General features: G+C 44.9%; 1 protein-coding gene across 18 annotated transcripts in view; it reads left to right on the top strand.

Annotated features, from left to right (window-relative positions):
- The first annotated feature begins 13,013 nt into the window (after positions 1-13,013).
- ABI2 (abl interactor 2) overlaps positions 13,014-20,188 on the top strand; it is a 65,010-nt gene continuing 57,835 nt past the window's right edge. For all 18 annotated transcript variants that reach the window (XM_040068995.2, XM_040068998.2, XM_040069004.2 and 15 more), the window contains exon 1: positions 13,014-13,177. In XM_040068995.2, the coding sequence (XP_039924929.1) occupies positions 13,061-13,177 (117 nt within the window). In that variant the 5' untranslated portion in view covers positions 13,014-13,060. The remainder of the gene's footprint in view (positions 13,178-20,188) is intronic.

The following is a 20,188-nucleotide window of genomic DNA, read 5'->3' on the forward strand; positions in this document are numbered from 1 at the left end:
TTTTATGATCTTTGTAAGTCTCTTCTCCATACACCTGAGTTCTGTTAGCTCCAGTTCCTAGTCCCCTTCCCACCCAGCAGCTGTGTGGTGGTAGGTGAGGGGTCTCTCAGCCTGCAGCTGTCTGCTTCAGCTGTACACAGCTGCCTGTGCAGCACAGTGTGTGCCTCCCATTAGAGCTGTCTTTTACTGCTTGTGCAGACACATAACTGGTAACTGGTAACTGCAGTTCTTATTTCTACACACGTTGATATTTTCACTGGTACCTTCCAGGTCAGGAAATCTGCTGCTCTTTGAAAAATGTTTTTGCTCTTGTCTGAAGTGTGCCAGTCTGAATGCAATCCCGTCAGCTCTTATGGGGTTAACAGGTGATGCCATCCTCTGTGGGCACCAGACAAAGAAAATTCTGCTCTTGGGTTTAACATGTCAGCTCTGCTTTTGGTGGAGCTGTAGAGACTCAGATGCCCCCCAGTGTAGCTTCTCTTGGGATAGAGTGATACAGAGATGTTGGGCAGAAAAAGGAGGGCTGTGCAGTTCTGCTTCCTGTCTCTCTTGCATTGATTTTTATAATGAACTGCAAGAAAGCTCTTGCTAATCTGACCTCCACTTCGCTAAAGGTTGGTCATGTCCCCAGATGGCAATTCATGTTAGGCTTTGCTTCACTGCTTATGCAGAAAGGCCTTTTTTTCTTGAAGGTTGCAGATGTTTCCTAAACCTTCTGGAGAAATCAGTGTGGTAAAGAATTTAATTCTAAAACATCCCTGGATGTGCAGAGGAGGCAAAATGAAGGCTAAGTTATTGCCTTCTTTGGAAAATATGGTAGGATAGCACTGTCCCTGCTAGGAACTGAACAAGGAATATAATTGGGTGATGAAGATCTGCCTTAGGAATGAAGCTTTCAAACTCTAGAAAAGCTTCCCAAATGTAATTGTCCAGATTTCTGCTACAGCATTTCTCTGCCTTGCTGGAGCTGATCAAACTGCCTTGCAACTGCCCCTTCCCCAGTTCCAGGAGTCAAAAATGGAAGTGATTCCATATAATTTGTTATGACATTTCCATTAGCCTGCACCCATACGCTGTGCTCAGTCCGGGCTGGTGATCAAGCCTGCTGCAGGAGTCCGTGATTGATACAGGAGAATATGGCTCAGTGTGCTGGAAAAGGCAATGATCAGTTTGTGTGTGCTCAAAACTGCTGTCAAAAACCCACCCTGACTCATCAGTTAAGGAAATGTGTTGAGTATGGAGGGAAAGGAGGGGGGTAAGGCACTCCCAGGCATTTGTAATGTACTGCTGGGAGTGACACTGAGGTCACAGCCGCATTGTTCGCTGAGGTCTGTAGGTTTCCATTCCTTGCTCTGTGCATGTCAGTCTCTTCAGACAGCCCAGCTATGGCGGTGTAGTGCAACACTCATCAGCTCAGCTGTGGATCCTTGTGCATCATACTCTTCTTTTTTGTATGGGGATGTTCATGGAATGGAGCTTTCTTAGGAAGTTTTGATCTATTTTGATTTGAAGATTGAAATACCAGTTTCCTCCTATTTCTGCCTTCAGCTCTTATCTGGCATGCACTGTCACTGGTTCTTGTTTGACCTGGTTTCCTAAGGAACGCTTGTGTTCACAGGGTGTGCGCCCTTCCCACTTACTTTTGGCCATTTTCCCCTTTCTCTTACAAGAACTAACTTCTGAGCTCTTGGTCCAAATCAGCTGCATTCGACAGGGATTTGAATTGTGTACACTGTTGTGTTCCTGCAGGTTTTGTGAGGAGAAGATGTGTGAGAGGGGGAGTCTCTGCTGGCCATGTCTCAAGATCGCAGTCGCAGCTGCAGCACTGATGCCAGCCCGGGGAAAGCCCGAGTCAGCACTGCTCTGCTGGAGGTGACCAGTCCCAGAGTCCAGTGCACAGAGCACAGGGGTTTGTCACTGCTGCTCAGACACACACACTGAGGACACGTAAAAAGTCCAGAGATGCCTTCTGCCTGTTACATGGGAATATATACAGGCATTGCAACCTGTGGGAAAAAATCTTGGTCTAGGAAGAAAGCCAAGAGTGAGGGGTTGCTTCTATAATATAGGGAATTGTTGCTTTTTATGCTTCATATTCCTGCTCTACACCAGCAAGCTGCTTTACAAATTTGACAGGATGGTTTTTAAAAGCACACAGAAAAGTTGTCATTTCATTCCTTATACTCTTACTGTAGGACAGGTTTCTACAGAGAGCTGCGAACTCATGAAAGGTAAGAGGCCAAGTGTATCTCTGTGCCTATGCAAGCTGCTGCCCTCAGAAGGAGGCAGCCAGCACAAGTGGTGGGAGCAGCCAGGCCATTGTCATGCTCTTTATGGCTGGCAAAGCCTTTTACTTTTGCCCCTTGTCCTGGTGGCAACTGGTGAGGCAGTTGTTAGCAGCTTTGAGCAGAGCAGACAGTTTACTGATCTAGCCTCCCATTACCTCCAAAATATCCATGAATGCTGTTATCTCTGCGTTTTCATTAACAGGAGCTACATATAGAAGCACCATTGCAAATTAATATCCTATTAATAACAGGATTATCCTTCTGTTCCCAGCAGTTTAAGGACTTGCTGGCAGTGGCTGTGCCACATGCCACAGAGTTTAGGGCTGCACGTTTAATTTTCCACTGTTACATGGAAAGGATGCTCTTGGCAGTTTCTGTCCTACTTGCTGCAAAAGTAGATGTTGGTTATTGGGCAGGGTGGATGTTTGCTGATTTGAATTCTCTTGGGCAGCTGTTGTGCCATCTCCCCCACTCGCTGTGCAGTTACATGAACTTGGGGCTGTTGGCAGTCCAGATTGGGAAAACACTCTCCCACCTGCATAGTCAATTACTGGCTTCCTTTTTGTGCTCAGATCCTCTTGTGGCTTTGGGGCAAAAGGAGTGGGGTAGAGCAGTACCTTCAGGAAAGCATAAAGGAAAATCTTCATCACTTGTGGGTTATGCTACCAGGAATGACCGTGGCAGCTCCTGTTGCTTCTTTCCACTAGTTCAAAGCAAGAACTGCTAGAAAATATACCAGGCATTTCTCTGGAGCCTGAGAGAACCCATCTTTGACACACTCAGGAGTGGTTTTAGCAATGACTTTTCAACTAAACAAAAGGCCTGTTTGACATCTCTTAGAATTCAATGCCAGGGTTTTGGTGGTAGCAGACAGAGGAGAGGAACTACCACATACAGGAAGAAAAAAGACGAAGAAAATGTTCTTCACATACGGAGGGTGGGGAAGGAGATACGGTAAAGGTTTCCATGGCAACATTCCTTGAAGAGAAGTATTTTTAAATCTGTGAATTTTAGCATCAAAAACACAGTTGTGTTTCCCACAAAAAGATTTGGGGGAGGGCTGGAGTGGAAAGAATTTTTCCCCCTACTTTTCAGGTCATTCCAGTTTCTTTTACAGAGGAGCCTGCTCCCAAGATAAATGAAGTATGTGTGATTTCTATGATCTTAATGCTCCTGTAATGAAAGCCTTGCTTTCAGGAGGCAGGAAGCATCAGTCATGGTTCTATATCTGCTCCAGCATCTTTGGCGAAGCACTTGATCATCTCTTTAATGGGAAAAGTAGTTCAAATAAATCAATGCTAGAGCATTTAAAAGTCACAAGGACAAATCTTGCAGGATTTTACGTTAAAACTAGTGTAACTTGGCACAAAATCTCAATTTTAATTGATGTACAGTTAAGTGATAGTAGTGGTGATGAGGTAGCTGAGGCCTTTGGCCTTGGCCAAAGAGAAGATGCAGAACTGAAAGGGCAGAGAAACCAGCTAAAAGATGTCCCTGGTGAATGTCTGGGTTACTTTGATGCCAGTGAAACATCCCTGTAGGTGGATAAGTGTTGCCTCAGTGACATTAGGCAGGAAATGCTTGCTCTTGATACGGGCTATCAGTGCTGGGGCCACCTCTGAACCTTTCTGAAGCTTCTCTGCTCCAGTCTCTGCAGTGCAGAGCAACTCATGGGCACTAGCACACTCTGCTCCCACCTCCCTGCTGGCATCCAGGCAGGTCAGCTCTGTCACAAGCCTGGCACATCCAATGCTGTGCCTGCTTGGCTGCCAACTTTGAAGTCTCACCAAAATAGGCTTGCTTTATTTTTTTTTTTTTTTTTTTTTAAACAGTTGCTTCCAATTCAGTGGTGACTCAGACACTGCAGCAAGGATAAAGTGATCATCTTCCCCTTCAGAGTTTTATAGCAGAAGGCCCTGAATATCCTCTTTGAAAGAGAGCTTGGTGAGCCCAGCCATCAACTGGATTCAGTTCTGTAATTTAACTGATGGAAAAAGATACTCCAGCAGTGCTGTGTACCTGCTAGCTCAGGCCCTGTGCTTCAGCAATAGACTAAATGATTCCTAAAGTACTTTGTATTCAGAAACCCTGGGGAGGGGAGGCTGGGAGGGAATGAATAGTCACACAGAAAACAGATGGGACGATTCACCCATGAAGGCTTTTTTCCTGACCAGACTTTCCTCGGCCACGAATCCAGGAAAGGAACAAACTGCAATATTAAGGGAAATAGTATTGTAATAATAAGAGAAAAAAGTAAGTAATATTTGGCCATTTTTGGCCATCTTTTGATGGGAGGGAGAGGATGCAAATAAAGATGTCTAAAAAAGCAAAATTCATACTGTCAAAAGTGTGGGGATTGGCACTCGGCAGCATTGTTTAATATTGGCCAAGACCTAGTACGGAATAAGCAAGGCTCATATCTAAGAGATTGAGATGACTTGTCAACTTCCCTACATCTTCACTGGTAAAACCTACCAGCAGCAGGTACTTTGGGAGGAGTGGAGTGAGCCATGTGAGCCAACAGGAGCTGACAGGGATGCCTGCAAGAATACACCATTGCATATCACAGGAAACCAGTGCTTGCAGCCGGCCCACATTCATTGATAAGCAAGGTATTTGGGAGCAGAGAGAGCACTTTGTTCTTCTGCTGTGCAGAATTCATACTGAATTTGACAGACCCTGCACCTGGATTTGATGTACTGTTCTAAAAGGAAGGAGAAGATCAATTGCTTGTTAACAGAACACTCTAAATGATGAACCTCAGGCATGGGCCTGGTTCTGCAATCCTTTGCATGACTGTTATTTATGCTGTACAATTGCACTGAATACCATTGACTATCCAATATATTAGTTTGGCACAGGCACACTGAAATTCTAGTGGCTTTTGGTTGTTGGAACCCACATTTTTGGATGTGCTTAGATACTTGGATTTTGAACACTCCCAAACAGTCAAGCACCTGCTTGACTATTTAAACACCTAGATGTCTTTGTAAGTCTAGTGTTGCCATAATGCAAAGACAAAGGGAATTATAGAGAAGTTGCCTGGCCTCTGGTTTCATATCCCAGCAGTGATAAGTAGGTAGGGCCTGTTGCTGTATATATACTGTAGTTCACAGCAAATGTCTTTTTTGCTTGAGGAAGCTTGACTTTTACGTAGTAAAGATGAAAATACTGCAAACATGCATCATGCATGTTTTTTATATATTTTATATATATATATATATATTTATGTATTTTATAGCTGTACTGTTCTAGTATGGCAAACTGAGCTGAGCAATCACATTTTCTCAATTACCTTCAAGAACTGGAAATCCTTATCACCTCTGTGTTTCTTTCTCTCACTACTGCTGCACTGGTCTTGAAATTGTCACCAGAGCTAAAAACCCTCATTCTGTAAATTAAACTCTGATTTGAAAAAATTTTACAGTACATTCTCCTCATAAAACTCCACAAGTCTTCTGCTGATGTGACTCACTCAATTACTTATGTGGGCAGACGTTCAGATAATAAAAGTGGTTAATGGAAAGCTGTGAGAAATACTGCTGGTTCCTGAGGAGGCAGCCAGGGGGAATGTACTGTGGGTATTTTATCCTAAGAGCTGCTGAATTCACTGAGCTCCCAGCCATTTCTTTAAGATAAGGATTTCTCCATTCTGCTTTTTCCTTTGTATGAAAACAGCTTGAAATATCAGATTGGCAACAGAAGCAAAAGCACGCCAGCTGTATGTGTTTGCTCTTCTGCTCCTTTTCCTACATATTAGAGATGATAGCCAGTCTGTGCCCTGGAATAATCCCTTTGTCCTAGCGATGTACATACCTAAACAAGAGTACTCTAATGAGCTCTGCATTTCTGAATCAAGGAGCGCGACTAAAAAGTGGCTGAACAACCTCTTTCGCTGGAAATGTCACATACACTGACAAGGATCAGATTTTTTTGGAATTAATAAAATTAAGAGATTTGGCCTTGAGATTTGGTGTGCAATAGGTCAGGAAATACACCTAGAAAACAGGTTTCAGTGACATTTCAGTAAGTGCACATTAGAGGAATATGGCACCTCTTGAAGTTGGTGAGGCAGAAAGGGGCACAAAAGTAGTAAGGTATCACTTGGATGTGAGAACTCCACTATCTAATGAAATTATACGTGTGTGATGGCTTCAAAGAGACTTAGAATTAAGCCAAAACTGTAACTAGTGTAAGTGGATGAACTGATTAGACCTAAGGGCTAGCTGGCATTTGCAGAAATGAACTCTTGGTTGTGTGGCTCTGAGGCTGCTAGGTTTCTGGGGGATGTGCTACTGCAGTTGTTGCAGTGTGAGCCCATTCCGACAACAGTGCCGGATATAGAAAGAGAGAGGACTTGGAGACGTGCTCATTTTTGATACAAGATGAGCTGGGAGGGAGACTATGGTTAGACTTGTAAAATAGGGCTTCTGGCACAGAGAAGTAGTGCATGGATGTTGAGGCTCTGGAGCAGAGAAGGTAAGCTGTCAGATTATATTTAGCGACTACACGCTGCAGGAAAGCACAGAGAGGGAAGGAGGGGAACGATTGCGTAGCTGAGCCCCATGGGTAGTGAGCACACGGAGCAGGGAATGAGGCTGTTAAGAGAGGATGAATTGGTGTTCCTGATTCAAATAAATCTCTATGTGAGGCCAGGGATCTGCACAGGCTTGTACCATTACTTTGATTACCAGAGCTCAGCTATTTTTATCCATCAGTAATACCCCAGACTCCCATTAGGTGAAGTGACCAACCTGTGGCCTTCCAGCCATTCCCCTCTGCCCTCACCCTAGGGATGTCTCCTGCAGCAATCCCATTCCTAGCTGGGGAAGCAGTAGTCTGAGAGGGGCTCTTGAAACCAATGTCCTAAGCTGCTGTGCAGCCCAGTTGCACACCCAGCTCAGTCCTAATTCACTAGAATCTTCTTAGCTAAGGCTGGCATCTGCAAAATAGGTTAGGTTACCCTGCTCCATTTGAATTCAGGGGTGTGAATCCTCCACTGTGTTTTTTGGAAAGCCCAGTCCTAAATAGATGAAGATAGAAAAAAAATCCTTATACCTGTATGAGACAGACCAAACCTTGCATGCTGACACATGGCAGTCATCGTTTGCATTCTGTCAAATCTGGTCCAGGGTGCAGATTACAACTTAGACTAATTTACAGCAGGATGAGTACAGCTTAGGTTCTTAACTCTTTCCTGCTAACAGTTCACTTATATGATTCAGAGATGCTTTTGCCTTTGAAATAAATAAGGCCTTTAAGCTCCCTCTCAGAGGAGACGTGTGGGGAGACCTGGATGCCTTCTGTGCATAAATATTTCTGTCAAGCTGGATTCAGACTCAGGTGGGTGAAACGACTGCACCCATGGGGAGCCATCAGCCCCCACCTCCTGTTAGGCAGGACTGCACCACTGAGATTTTTGGCACTGAGTTGTTGCCATACTGTCAGAATTAGCTGTGGGTGAGAGAAAGGGCTGAAATGCTCCTGTATGTTTGCCAAACAGGAGGACAGAGCAGTGGGGGGAAGGAGGGAGATGCAGACTGTAGCAGTGAAGAGAAGCTGTGCAGGGAGAAGCTGCCTTCACAGCCTTGAGAAAGGGGATTACTTGTCCAGATGTGTGATAGAAGTAAGAAGGATGACTTCAAAGAAGGATGACTGATTAATTATGCTTCCTATGCAAGGGAGTTATGCTAGTTACAGAAACAACACACATTGGGTTTGGTGGCTCCTAAGAAGATGCAAGGTCATAAAATATTTTTGAAGTGGTTTATGTGGTAAAAGCAGGATTACAAACAGAACAGGTTTGGAAGAGCTCCAGGGGGTGAGTTCCTGGAGTTCTGTGGGTACCTAAAAATCTGAACTTTAATTTCAGAATGAAGCAAAGACCTCAGAGAAGGGTTCTGACTGTTGCAGCTGCTGCAGATCAAACTTGAAAATGTGAAAAAAGCATCAGCAACTCAGTAATAGTATGCCAGAATCAATAGTACAGAGAGGGTGAATTTTTGTATGTGCTGTACTGGAGCATTAACTACCCTTCAGCGGCTCAGTGGCCATAGCAGACCTTACCTGGGGGCTGCCCCAGGGTCAGGACAGAGTGGAAAAGGACTGGCAGTTGGTCTGGGTTAGCATCTTAGAGAAGAAATACCAGCAGGAAAAACAAATTAGAGCTGTTCTTTCCTCCCCTGTTCCCTGAATGCTTGTCATTTGAACCCTTGGAAGGAAACTGATGAGCAACTCTGCTTTGTGCTGGCCTCTCTTTGAGACCATTTGTTGCTTGTTTCCTTTTAAAGTCTGAAATGTTAGAAAGAGATAATTATTTTTCCTATTTGGCTTGACCTCTTCCTTCCTGGGAGTGTACCTCCCCTTGTACTGGCTCTGTCCTCACACAGTGCTCTGTTGAAAGAAAGTTGAGCAGAAAACCAGAAAAAAGCCTGGGATTTGGAATAAGACGTGCCCTCCAACCGTCAGTCTGGATCTCTGCAACATGTCCTGTTCCTCTCCGGAGATGCTCTGAGGTATCAGATGTCAGTCATGCACCAGGTGGTTCTGAAATAGCAAAGTTAGGGCAAACACTTCCAAGAGTGTTTGCTTCTCTGTCGGTCACCTCGGTACCTTTGTGCAGCAAGCCTTTCAGCCAGCGGCAGTTTCTCATAAGCAGAGAGGTTATCTGTGGTTGTAATCTTGATTGCCCAGCAAATTGCTGAATGCCTGAGGAAGCAGGAGGAGAATGTGCAGCTTCAGGGTGTGTGGGTTTTTCAATCTGGTTTACAGAGAGCACTGGAGGTTGAGTGTTTAAGATGCCTCGGGATCCTGGTACCATTTGTTGCAGTATGAGCTGCATTCTGTGCTGGGAGGCCACCTCAGCATTCTGGAATAGCCATGGGAGTTAAATAAGCTGCTGTTTGCTTCAGAAGCTTTGGATTATGAGACTGGCAAAGAGTGGCTAGGCGGGCAGGGGCAGACCCAATCACCACGTGAACCAAGCGTGAAGACTATGTCTGTGTTGGGGGAGGGAAGGTACATCAGTGACAGACTGTTTTCTTCAATTGCCCAATTTTCCTTCCCTCCCTCACTCCTCCAGTAAATGCTACCTTCCTCCTAAAGGGCATGGGCCTATATATATCATCACTGCACATGACCAAAACTTTGGTGCCAGAGTCCTTTGTCCTTTATCCAGCTGCAAATCTGCTCAACTCCATGTGATGCAGCAGCACAGGGATTTTCAGCTTTTGTTCTGCTGTTTACAAAGAGTGAAAAAGATAAAAGGAAAAATGTTCATAAAACTAGAGCACCGTTATATAAAGAAGTGAACTGAAAACCTGCAGCAGGATCTGTCTGAGCTCTGACCGGGTCATCTGTCCAAAGAGGATGTTTACTTACATCCCTTACGTGGTGACTGTGCTGTTCAGTTCTCTGTAAAGCAACAAAAATAAAAGAGACTTTATGATTTCTTGCTGTGTGTAAAACATAGGTGGCCTTTGAGGTAGCCCATTATTACTTTTCTCTAATAAAGGATTGATAATTCACTGTAGCTGTGGGACACCCATGCAGAGTGCCCAGTTGCAGGATTGCGTGTGACCAATGGGTTGGCTCATCTGTGCAAGTTTTTGTGAGGAGGGGGCTCCTCTGGGGATTGGCAGAGGTAAAAACCCTGACATGTGAGGGAACTTGGAAGAACAGTGGTCTCCCTGTGCTTTTGGATCTTGACCTCCAATTTAAAGTCTCTAGACTGCTTGCCAGGTAAAAAAAATGTTTGCTTCTCAGTCCTGAAGATATTGATATAAGGGAAAATCTTGCACAAAAGGATTGAAAAAAATTGGAGAAGTTAAAGTGTGTAATAAATTAGGGCCGAGGGAATATAAAAACTTAAAATTAGTTTAGCACATCACTTGACAGATGGGAAGTAATTTATGTAAATTTAGGGAAGTGCTAGTTGGATTCAGTTGATCTAATTTAAACACTATTTCTAATTATTTTTTGTATGCATACAGAGGATTATAGCATGGTCATTATTCTGACAGAAGGGTTCTTCATGTTTAAAATTAAATCCATAAATGAGTACCCTATTAAAATGTAAACATGCTGTGATAACAAGCACCTGATTATGCAGACAGGTTAGTCCAGCTACTCTGGTGAACAGCTCTGTGTGTGTATTTCAGATAATGCTTTTTCTTACACCCTAAGAACCACAGGCAGAGCCCTTGAGAGGTCAGGAGGTGCCTGACCCACAGGTGGGAGCTGCCTGTAAGGACGTTTGTTGATGCTGAGTGCAGATCTGAGAGGAGATGGGCTCTCACAGGTCTCCACTGGAAGCAGGCCCCGGTGGCACCCAAGGGCACAGAGAGAAGATGACACAACAGTTCCCTCCCCCTACACTCCGGTTCTGCTAATCCAAGTTGAAACTCCTAACAGTATCTTTGGAGAACCTTCTCCTTTACATTTTGACAGCTCTCTCCTTTTGCCAAGAGAAAGATCATGTAGGTTTACTGGGGAGCTGCCAAATGACAGCTTGACTTCACACCTGAGAAGCAAATGAATGAGGAGAGAAGGAAAGCCTCAGCCTGCCTCCAGCCTGGCACAAACACAAAGAGTCTTGGAAGCGTGGGCATGAGCAACCCCTGGAGCTGCAACTGCAGCAGCAGATGTGACACGGGCAGAATCCAAGCTGAGCTACAGTGGAGGAGGGAGCATGGGGCCTGTTACCAAACTGTGAAAGCGTTATCCATTGGCTGCACACCCTGGGGGGATGTGGAGGCCTGACCATGGATGATCCTTGGAGGTGTGGGATAAGGCTTGGAGCAGCCAAGGCTTCTTGAGTTGTTTTGGCTGGCTGTCCTTCCTTGAGCCATCGCAGAAAAGACCGCTCAAGAAATGCATTAACAATCCGCAGGGCAGCTGACAACCAGGATTCATTAACTTCCCCAAACCCAGTATTTTTGGATGTGTAACTCATGGTTTATAAACCCTGTGGGTAGAGGGCACCAAGAATGAGGCTGCACAACACCTCTTTGCTCCTTGTGGGTTTAGGGCAGAATGCCAGGCTGTTGTGGAGAACTGCAGGCAGCCTGACTGCATGGGTGTGCAGGGACCCCAGGGGTGCGCAGGGACCCCAGGGGTGGTCAGTGAAGCACATGTGCTCGTGAGCAGTCGCCTCTCTCCTCCCACGTGCATCACGGTGGGTGTCTCTGGCAGGGTGTTTTGTGGTTCTTAAGCCTTTTTGTGAGAGTAAGACTATTACAGCTACAGCTGCAAATTGCCCTTGGCTCTCTAACTGCCTGTAGAAAAGTCATGTAGTTGAAGTTGTGAATTTCAGACCACATTTTAAAATGGGAGGAAAATGCTTTGCATATGATGGTTTTTTCATCAGTATGATGAACACCGTGCCTGACTCATCCTTCATATGGGAGAACTAAGCAAGCTAAGAAGAAATGACCTTCAGGGCAGGGATTTCTATCTCCTTTTTCCTTTAAAGGAAGAAATTTTCAAGGACTGGCCACAAAAACTACTAGTTTGTGGCCCGACCCCACCAGGTGTTTGCAATCTGCAGTTCCAGAAGTCAGGCATATCTATCTAGATGCCTTTGCAACACCTTTCAAAGCAAGAGAACAATTGTTACTGTAGGAGCAGACTGATGCCCAGGTCCTGCAGCGCTGGATGTTCTCTGGCCAGCTACCAAAGTGTCTGTAACGTGAGGGCTGGGAAAGCGTCAGGCTCCTCTGTCAGAGCCCTGGGCTGCACTACAGAGGCAACAGGAGCTTTGTGGAGCCTCCTGGGAACACGAGGTGAGTAATCACAGCTGCAACTCATTTCAAAGAGACAAATGAGCTCCCCTGCAGAAAGCTGGGACCCTTCTGCTGAGAGGGCTGGCTGGTTGGGGTTTTTTTTGTGGGCGAAAGGTTATTTCTAGGTTCAGGTGGAGGAATTGTGAGGGAAAGCCTTGCACATTCCTCGAAGGGTGGGCATTTTCATGGCAATCGTAGAGTGACTTCCCTGGGAAAATAAAGGATGTCAGTGTTGAAGCCAGGAACTGTCCGAACAGACGTTCTGACTGATGGCTTCAGTGCAGTGCTTCAGCCACGAGGCTGTCCTTCCTCTCTTTCTGCTGACCCTTCATTATGTGCTTTTTTGGCAAGGCTGGAAAGCTGGGAGTTCGCCCTTCCTCACGCCCCCGTAGAACAGCAGCTTTTCAGAGAGGATGCACACAGAGGAAACATTTTGTTTTTCCTGCGGCGATTAGAAGAGCCGTACGGGAGCGGCAGGGTCCGGCGCTCACACGGCACCGAGCCCCCAGGGGGATAACGGCCCCACAGGCCGCAGCCCCGTGCTCTGGAGGGCGCGCTGCCGCAACCCGCCAGCGAGTGAGTTAAGGCGAAAGGATTCAAAAGGAAGGCGGGAGTCGCCGAAAGGAGCCCACGAGGGGTTATTTATCCTTTCCCGGGACGGCGGTACCGGGGCTCGCTCGGGGCTGTGCCGTGCCGTGCCGTGCCGTGCCGCGCCGCCCCTCCCCCGCTCCCGCCGGAAACGCCCCCCGCGCGCCGCCGGCGCGGAAGCGGGCGCGCGGGGGGCCGCGCGAGGCGGCGCATGCGCAGGAGGCGGCGCGCGGCCGCGCCCCGCCCCCGCCGCGGTGGGGGTCTGGCGCGCGCTCCGTGCGCGCGGCGCGAGGCCGGGCCCGGGCGGCGGGGGCAGAGCCCGGGGGGGCGGGGGGAGCGCGCGGAGCGGGCGGGGGGCCAGGGACGGACAGACGGACGGACGGACGGTGAGAGGATGTGAAGATGGCGGAGCTGCAGATGCTGCTGGAGGAGGAGATCCCGGGGGGGCGCCGGGCCCTGTTCGACAGCTACACGAACCTGGAGCGGGTGGCCGAGTACTGCGAGACCAACTACATCCAGGTGCGTGCGGGCCGGGGCCGGGCAGGGGCGCGCCCTCACGGCCGTGCCCGCGGGGCTGCGCCGCTCGCCGGGCCCGCCGCGGGCGGGCAGCGCCGGCTGCTGCAGCCTGCGGAGGGGGGGGGAAAGCTGCCTCACCTCCAGCGTGAACTACCCCGGCGTGACGAGGCGCTTAAATATGTAATTGATTCCTAAGTCGAATTTCTTACACTTTGTGAGTGAGTGTTTATTTCAGATCGTGTCTCTGTCGCCCCTTTTCGTTCCCTCCGCAAATTCTGATCTCCTTTGCTGCCGGCGCTGAGGTGATGTGATAAACCGAGGGCACAGCTGATTCCTGCAAATACAGTATTGCTGCCTGTTAGAGCAGTATGTCATATGCTTTAGTGGGGTTATGTCTGTCCGTTTGTATTTCCCTTCTCGAGCAGGACTGTGGAATTCCATAGGAACGGCAGCTACCAAGTGGTAGGTGCAGGATGGAAGCGTGATGTAGTAAAGCTGGTACAGAATTAGGGAGAAAGGGATGAAGTGCAAGTTGCTACCGCATAGTGTGGTTTTTGCAGTGACTGCTCTAAAGCCAGGCTGGTGTTAGGACTCTGCTTTTCAATTTCTCTTTCTAGTAGAAAGAAAGGCAAAATATTCTTGTTTTAGTTTGATGGTGATAATAGGGCCAAATGAAAACTTTGCCCCCAAACGCGAGAAGACATCCTAAGACGTGTCTGAGTGTGCAGGAGAAGAAGGTGGGGGGATGGCGTGGATTTGTGGTGTCAGTGTTGGGAGAATTCCGGAGTGTCCCAGAATTGTTTTTGAATTCAGTTCCCTAAGGGCACTGCTTGTGTGCTTCCAGAGGGCAGCTAGCGATGAGATCTGTGGTGAGACTGTTCTGTCGGTGAAAATGGGAGAGACTATTTAACTAGAGGCAGAGAATATTTTAAATGTCCCCGTAAAAAAGCTCTGACTGTTTCTTTTGAATTGCTGAATGACCAGCTGTCCTTTAGAGAGAAGACTTTGCATATTTTGGGTCATTTACAAAACAGGTCAATTACAGTAAAATTATATATATGTATTTTATTATGTAATAACTTTTCTGGTGTTGAATTAGTGTCACTTGAGGTTTTTAAGAGCCGTGTTGAAATATTTTCTTACATTATGACATGGCATGTGTTTAAATTTCTGCTTTCTTGTAAAGTGATTTTTCTGGAATATGGGAGAGAAGTATTGGAAGGCAGAACCAGATAGGAAGAACTGATTGTAGTTGGTTTTTTTTCTTTGATTTTTGGGGTTTTTTTTTTTATAAATCGAAGTTCACAAAATCTCTGTGGAACAGCTCCACTTTTAATGTCTTAATGAAAACTGCAGAAGATGACTCCATGCTGTTTTGTGCAAATAGAGAACGAAAAAAAAAAAGGTTATTGCCCCAGACAGCACACAGTCCATAAGGATGGTCTAGGAGATGGATACAAACAGATGGGAAATGAAGGAAAAGAATGAGACACTCTTGGTCAGCCTGATGGATTCTGACCACCGCACAGCAATATCCCGACTGTTGGCAGTTAGTCCAAGCATCGTGACAGCACAGAGCTCTAAGGGGGAGGTGAGAATTGGAGAATGAAATGATGTTGTGAGCGTTGACTGTGAGGTGCAGTACTGGTCACAGCATCAACATGCTTAAATTTGCAAGCAAGTGGGGAATGGAGGACATCAACCAGGCAAAAGGCTTCGGCTTTTGGGATGCTCTAAGACATCACAGAGTGGGTTTGTTGTGGAGAAGAGGTTCGGTGTGAGGGGATTCTGGATTTAGCGACGTGAGTGTCCTAGTAACAAATCTGTCAGCGAGCTCGCCCCACCTTCATAGTGCCAGACCTATGTAAACTGCTGCACCAGATCTCTATAAAAAGCTGGGTTTTTCTTATCTAAAGGAGAGGAACAGATTAATGGGAATAACTACTGGTTATTTGGATGGTTGTGGTTTTGCTTCTAATAATATTTATTATTCCAAAGTTGTCATGTTCTGAAAGAAGTCCAAATTATGTTCAACATAGTAGCCTTGAATTTTTTGGGGAAGATGGTTTGTAAGTGCTCTGACATGCTTGGAAGAAAAATCGTCCAGAAAGTCTTGTAATGAAGATGAACTAATTCTCCTGTAATCTGTAGTATTTCACTGCTGACAGAAGATTTGTTGTGGATAATCTTGAGGTTTAGGGGTGCTCAGAATGTGCCTGAGACCTGAAGTTTATCTGCAGGATGGTAGGTGCTGTGGGGATGGGGACATTGAAGGCCCTTCATTGGCCTATATTATCTATTTCAGTAGCCAAGCCACTCCCTGTGCCAGTTGCTGCTTTGAAGTTTTATTGTCCAGTACAAAAACTGTTGCAAAGCCAGTGAGGCATAGGCCAGTGTAACAGAATTTGAAGTTCAGTGCTAAAGCGAATGGGTTTTTCTCTTCCCTGCCCCCCAGCAACCTAATTGCAGCTTCAAAATAATTAAACATGTAATTCATATATGAGGAAATTGCTAGTTCATAGTCGCAACGTAGAACTGTGGCAATTGCAACTCGTTTGACTTCTGCTTATGAAATGAAAAATCTGTTCTTAAAAATTTTGTCAGTGTTTATCCAAATTTTGATTGATATGTAGCTCGATTACTTTAGCAACAGGGAATGTTACATAAAATGTTATCCTTCCCTTGAGTCTGTGTGTGGTAGTGTATCAGAGAACATCAGCTTTACATTTGGTGGAAAATCATGGGAAATACAGCAAATATATAGTAAATGAACCTGCAACAGTGAAAGAAAAGACTGCTGTTTGGGGAAAGAAAAGTTTCTTCGTGTCAAAAACGTCTTATTCTTCTAGTAACTTGGAGGAATCATACAGCTATTTTTATGCCATGCTGCTTCTTATGGAGAAAGGGAAGAAAAGCTTTTTTGTTTTGGAGGGTGTTTGTGTGGTATCTGACACAATGTCTATCACAGGTTAAATTTCATATGGTCTGTTTGATGCTTTATGTACGAGTGCTGTGCCCTCTGATACAAATTCAGTCTCAGTCTAAACGTGCAATAGAGTAATTCTATAAAATTTGATTATTTGATGTACTTGGTATTTGCAGTCTTAAACATTGATTTATTTGGTCTTTCATAAAAAGCAAATAATAGCTATATTGGGGCAGTGTGCTGTGTTTACAAAATTTTCATATTCCTGCTTAATTTTGTTCAGGAGTATCATAAAGAAAATTTCTACTTATGATAGTGTAAGTAACAAGACCATAGAATTATGTGACTTGCACATCTTGTTGCTGAAATACTGACATAAATTCCAGCACTGCCTTGCCCTGTTAAGTTTCTTTGGGCTTGTCCTGTATAAGTCTGTTCTGGAATAATCTTTTGTTTGTTTCTCATTATCATTGCTCTTTTTAAAAATCAGCTTTTCATTTTGCGCAGTGCATGGAGCTTTCTAGAGGAACTGAATGCATGTGTTTGTAACTCTTTGTTGAAAGAGTCAGAAAAAATTACCAGGTGGAGACATTTCAGCCTGTAAGTGTCTGGTGGGAGAGATTTGAGGTGGGGGGAGGTCCCTCCACCGCAGCATGCAGAAATGAGTGAAAAGCCAAGCCTCTGTCCCCTGCCCAGCCTTCAGAAGGAACCTCTGACTTCTCTGATCCAGCTGTGTTGGCTGGATTCTTCTAAAAGGCTCTGTATGTTTTAGTTGTTCAAAATTATTATGCTTTACTTGTCAGCTCTAGAGACTGAAAAGGAAGAGGGCGCTTCTGATTTTCCTCCCTTATCAGTCTTCATGTTGCCATGACTGTTTGCGTTTTATATACAGAAACTCTTCTGGTGTTTGTGAGGGGAAGGGTAGAAAGAAGATTTTTATTCTTGTTCTTAGTAGTCCATCCTGCTGATTACGAGAAATTACCTGCTTTCATTCCTGCAGACAGTTTTATTTAACTAGACATAAAGGTGAAAACTACTTGTTTCTTGGTAATTTTTAATCAATGAGTTTCATAGTTGCTTTCCACATATCTGTTAATTTTACTTAGATCTCATAAACAAAACCAAGTGGGTGTAGATTTGGAAGCATCTTCAGTAGGCTGAACAGGAGAATAAGGCATCTACTAGCGGTATTAGTTTTAAGTTACAGGAATAGTGATCTTTACAAACAGCAGCTTAATGGTTACAGCTTTAGTAATGGGAAATTTCCATGGAGTCGCTTGTAATGACCGGTACGAGTATATATCTTGTGTAATTATAGGGGGAATTGCAGGCTTTATGGTTTATAAACAAGCTCAAGAATGATCTCTCTTCAATTTACTGAAGATATGTATCACCTTAACAGAGGTGACTGAGTTAGATTTGTAAAATCTATTTAATTATCGGAAGTGTGAATATCAGAGAAAAGTTGTTTTCACTTTTTCTGTTCCCTAAGCTTGTTTATTCTATAATCCAACTTCAGTGAAGGGGTGATTAATTTTAGCACTGATGGAACGCTTGTTCTGCAGGCATGGAAGTGGATATTGATTAGCTTCAGTGAATATTAGTCCAGAAGTTCAGGAAGATGATAACAAGTTGAAACTCTAAAAAAAACCTATGAAGCTAGTAAGACAGTAGTAATGAATAGATGGGCAATGTGTTATATACTGTCTCGCTCCTAAGTTCAATGAATATTAAATGGATTTATCTTTTCCATCAGCCTATGGTAGGACTTCATGAAACTCTTTGATTTTAAATTTGAAGTATGCAGTGGCAGATTAAGCCTGAAAGTCAGCCATGTGCCCACCAAGCTGTTCTCTTACTCTCAGTCCTCAGCTGAACAACAAGAGAAAGTAAGGAAAAAAACCAAAAAAACCCTCAAACAAAAAGCCCACCCCAGCTCATGGGTTGAGTTAAGGACAAGGAGGTCACTCAGAAATTTCTGTCACGGGCAAACCACACTCAACTCGGGGAGTATTAATTTAATTTACTGCCAATTAAAAATAGACTAGGACATGTTTTTGAGAAACAAAATCAAAACTAAACCCACCTTCCCGCAGCCCTCCCCTCTTCCTTCTGTCCCTCATTTCTAACCCTTATTCTTTCTCACTCTCCCGTGGCACAGGGGAACAGGGAATGGGGGATGCTCTAGTTCATTCTTACAACTTTGTCTGCCGCTCTCTCCTCCTCACAGTCTTTCCCCCGCTCCAGTGTGGCCTCCCCCAGTGGGGTACAGTCCTTCACAAAGTGCTCCAAAACACTTTGGAGCACAAATACCGGGTCCTTCCAATGTACTGCAGTTCTTCAAGAGTTGTTCTGGTGTGGGTTCTTGCCAAAAGCACCCAGTCCTGCAGGAACAGGCTGCTCCTGTGCGTGCCCCACAGGCCACTGTTCTGCCCAAAGCCCGCTCCTGCAGGGACTTCCCTCCATAGGCTACGGCTCCTGCCAGCAGCTTGTTCTGTGGGCTCTGCAGAGCATAGCCACCTGCCCTGGCGGGGATTCTGCATGCCCTGCGGGGCAGTCTCCACTTCAGTGCCTGCAAACTCCTCCTCCTCTTTCTCTGACCTTACTCTGCAGGGTTGTTCCTTTCACATTTTTCTCACAGCTGCTTCACGGCGTTTTTACCCTTTGGTAGATACATTGTCACAGACCTGCCGCCAGGCTTTTGCCGGTGGTGGGGCTCTTTTGGAGCGGGTGTAGAACTGGCTCTGTCTGATGTGGGAACAGCTCCTGCAGCCACCTGGCTGCCACCAAAGTGGCTCCTTAGGTTTGGGAAATTTAGTGAGGATAATCTAGAACAGTTTCCTTTAAGTGAGTCAGTGAAGCTGGCAAAGTTGCTGGAGGATTTATCACTCAACCAATGTACTTTCCTTTTTCATCACCTGTGCCTGTTTTGCCAGGAAAGCTAATTGAATGCATTTAATAGTGCCACAAGTTCAACGTGGAGTTCAGGAAGTGCTGGATTGGTCCTCTATGGAGTGGATATGGAAATAGCATGAGCCATTTTATTAGCGGTAATTGGAGTTGCTGGTGGAATACTGTATGTGTAGGTATGAAAATAAAATCTGTAAATATGCAAGTTGCTAATATAAAATAAATGTCGTAACACTAAATATTGCTTATCAGTGGCATTCTAGTTGTTCCCTTCTATAGTTTATTTTCAGACTGTGGTTATTGAATTATATTGATCAAGAATTTTAATTCAGAGTAGCAAGCTTCTGCATCCTACAGTTAATCAGCTCTCTGAAATTTATTGTCCATTGCTTGTGTTTTACTTGAGTTTACAGTTATTAATCTTTGTGGCTTAGTGCTGAGGCAGAAAGTGGTGCCTATGTAAGGAAAGAACATGTCCAGTCAGTGCTTTAAGCAAGTGAAATCTTACTCTGTTGTGTTCAGCAGAATATTTTCTTGATGAAGAACATTGATTTAAATACCGTGTTTGCAGCAGATTTATTCAGTAGAATCTATGTCTGGAGGCTGATGGCTTTTTTTTTTTTTTTTTAAATTTTGTTTCAAATGCTGTGTTTTCACACTTAATTGCACACCTGAAATTGACCTCTTGCTTGGTAATCCAAGTTTTGTAAATTTTTTTGGATATCCCTACCAGGAACTTCAGTTATTGGGCTGCTTTATAAAGCAAAACTCCATGTCAGTAGGTGAAACATCATCACAACACACTGAATTTAGGAGCTTTTCCTCTTCTCAGGGCTCTCACTAGTTAGGTCTGCAATTCTTTCTTGAAGTGAATGAGCTAATACGTTTTTGCAAGTGAGTTGTGTCTATTTCAGTGAGAAATCTTAATTTTCTTTTTCTCAGGTGCAACAACTAAGTTGTTCTGTCAAATTTAAATTTATGTGCTCTGAAGTGTAGGCTATATATGCTATTCCATTTTCCTGTAGCTTATTTCCCAGTAGATGTCATTGTAATATCTATTCTTAATGGTATTTCAGTTTGAACAATAATAAGTAATAAAATTTGCCTTGTTGTTGGTGTAGTGTTACCGTGAGGAAGTTGTTTTGTGCTCAGTGAAATGCAGGGTGAGGGACAAATAG

Source organism: Hirundo rustica, chromosome 7, assembly GCF_015227805.2.
Source record: "Hirundo rustica isolate bHirRus1 chromosome 7, bHirRus1.pri.v3, whole genome shotgun sequence".
Lineage (NCBI taxonomy): Eukaryota > Metazoa > Chordata > Aves > Passeriformes > Hirundinidae > Hirundo > Hirundo rustica.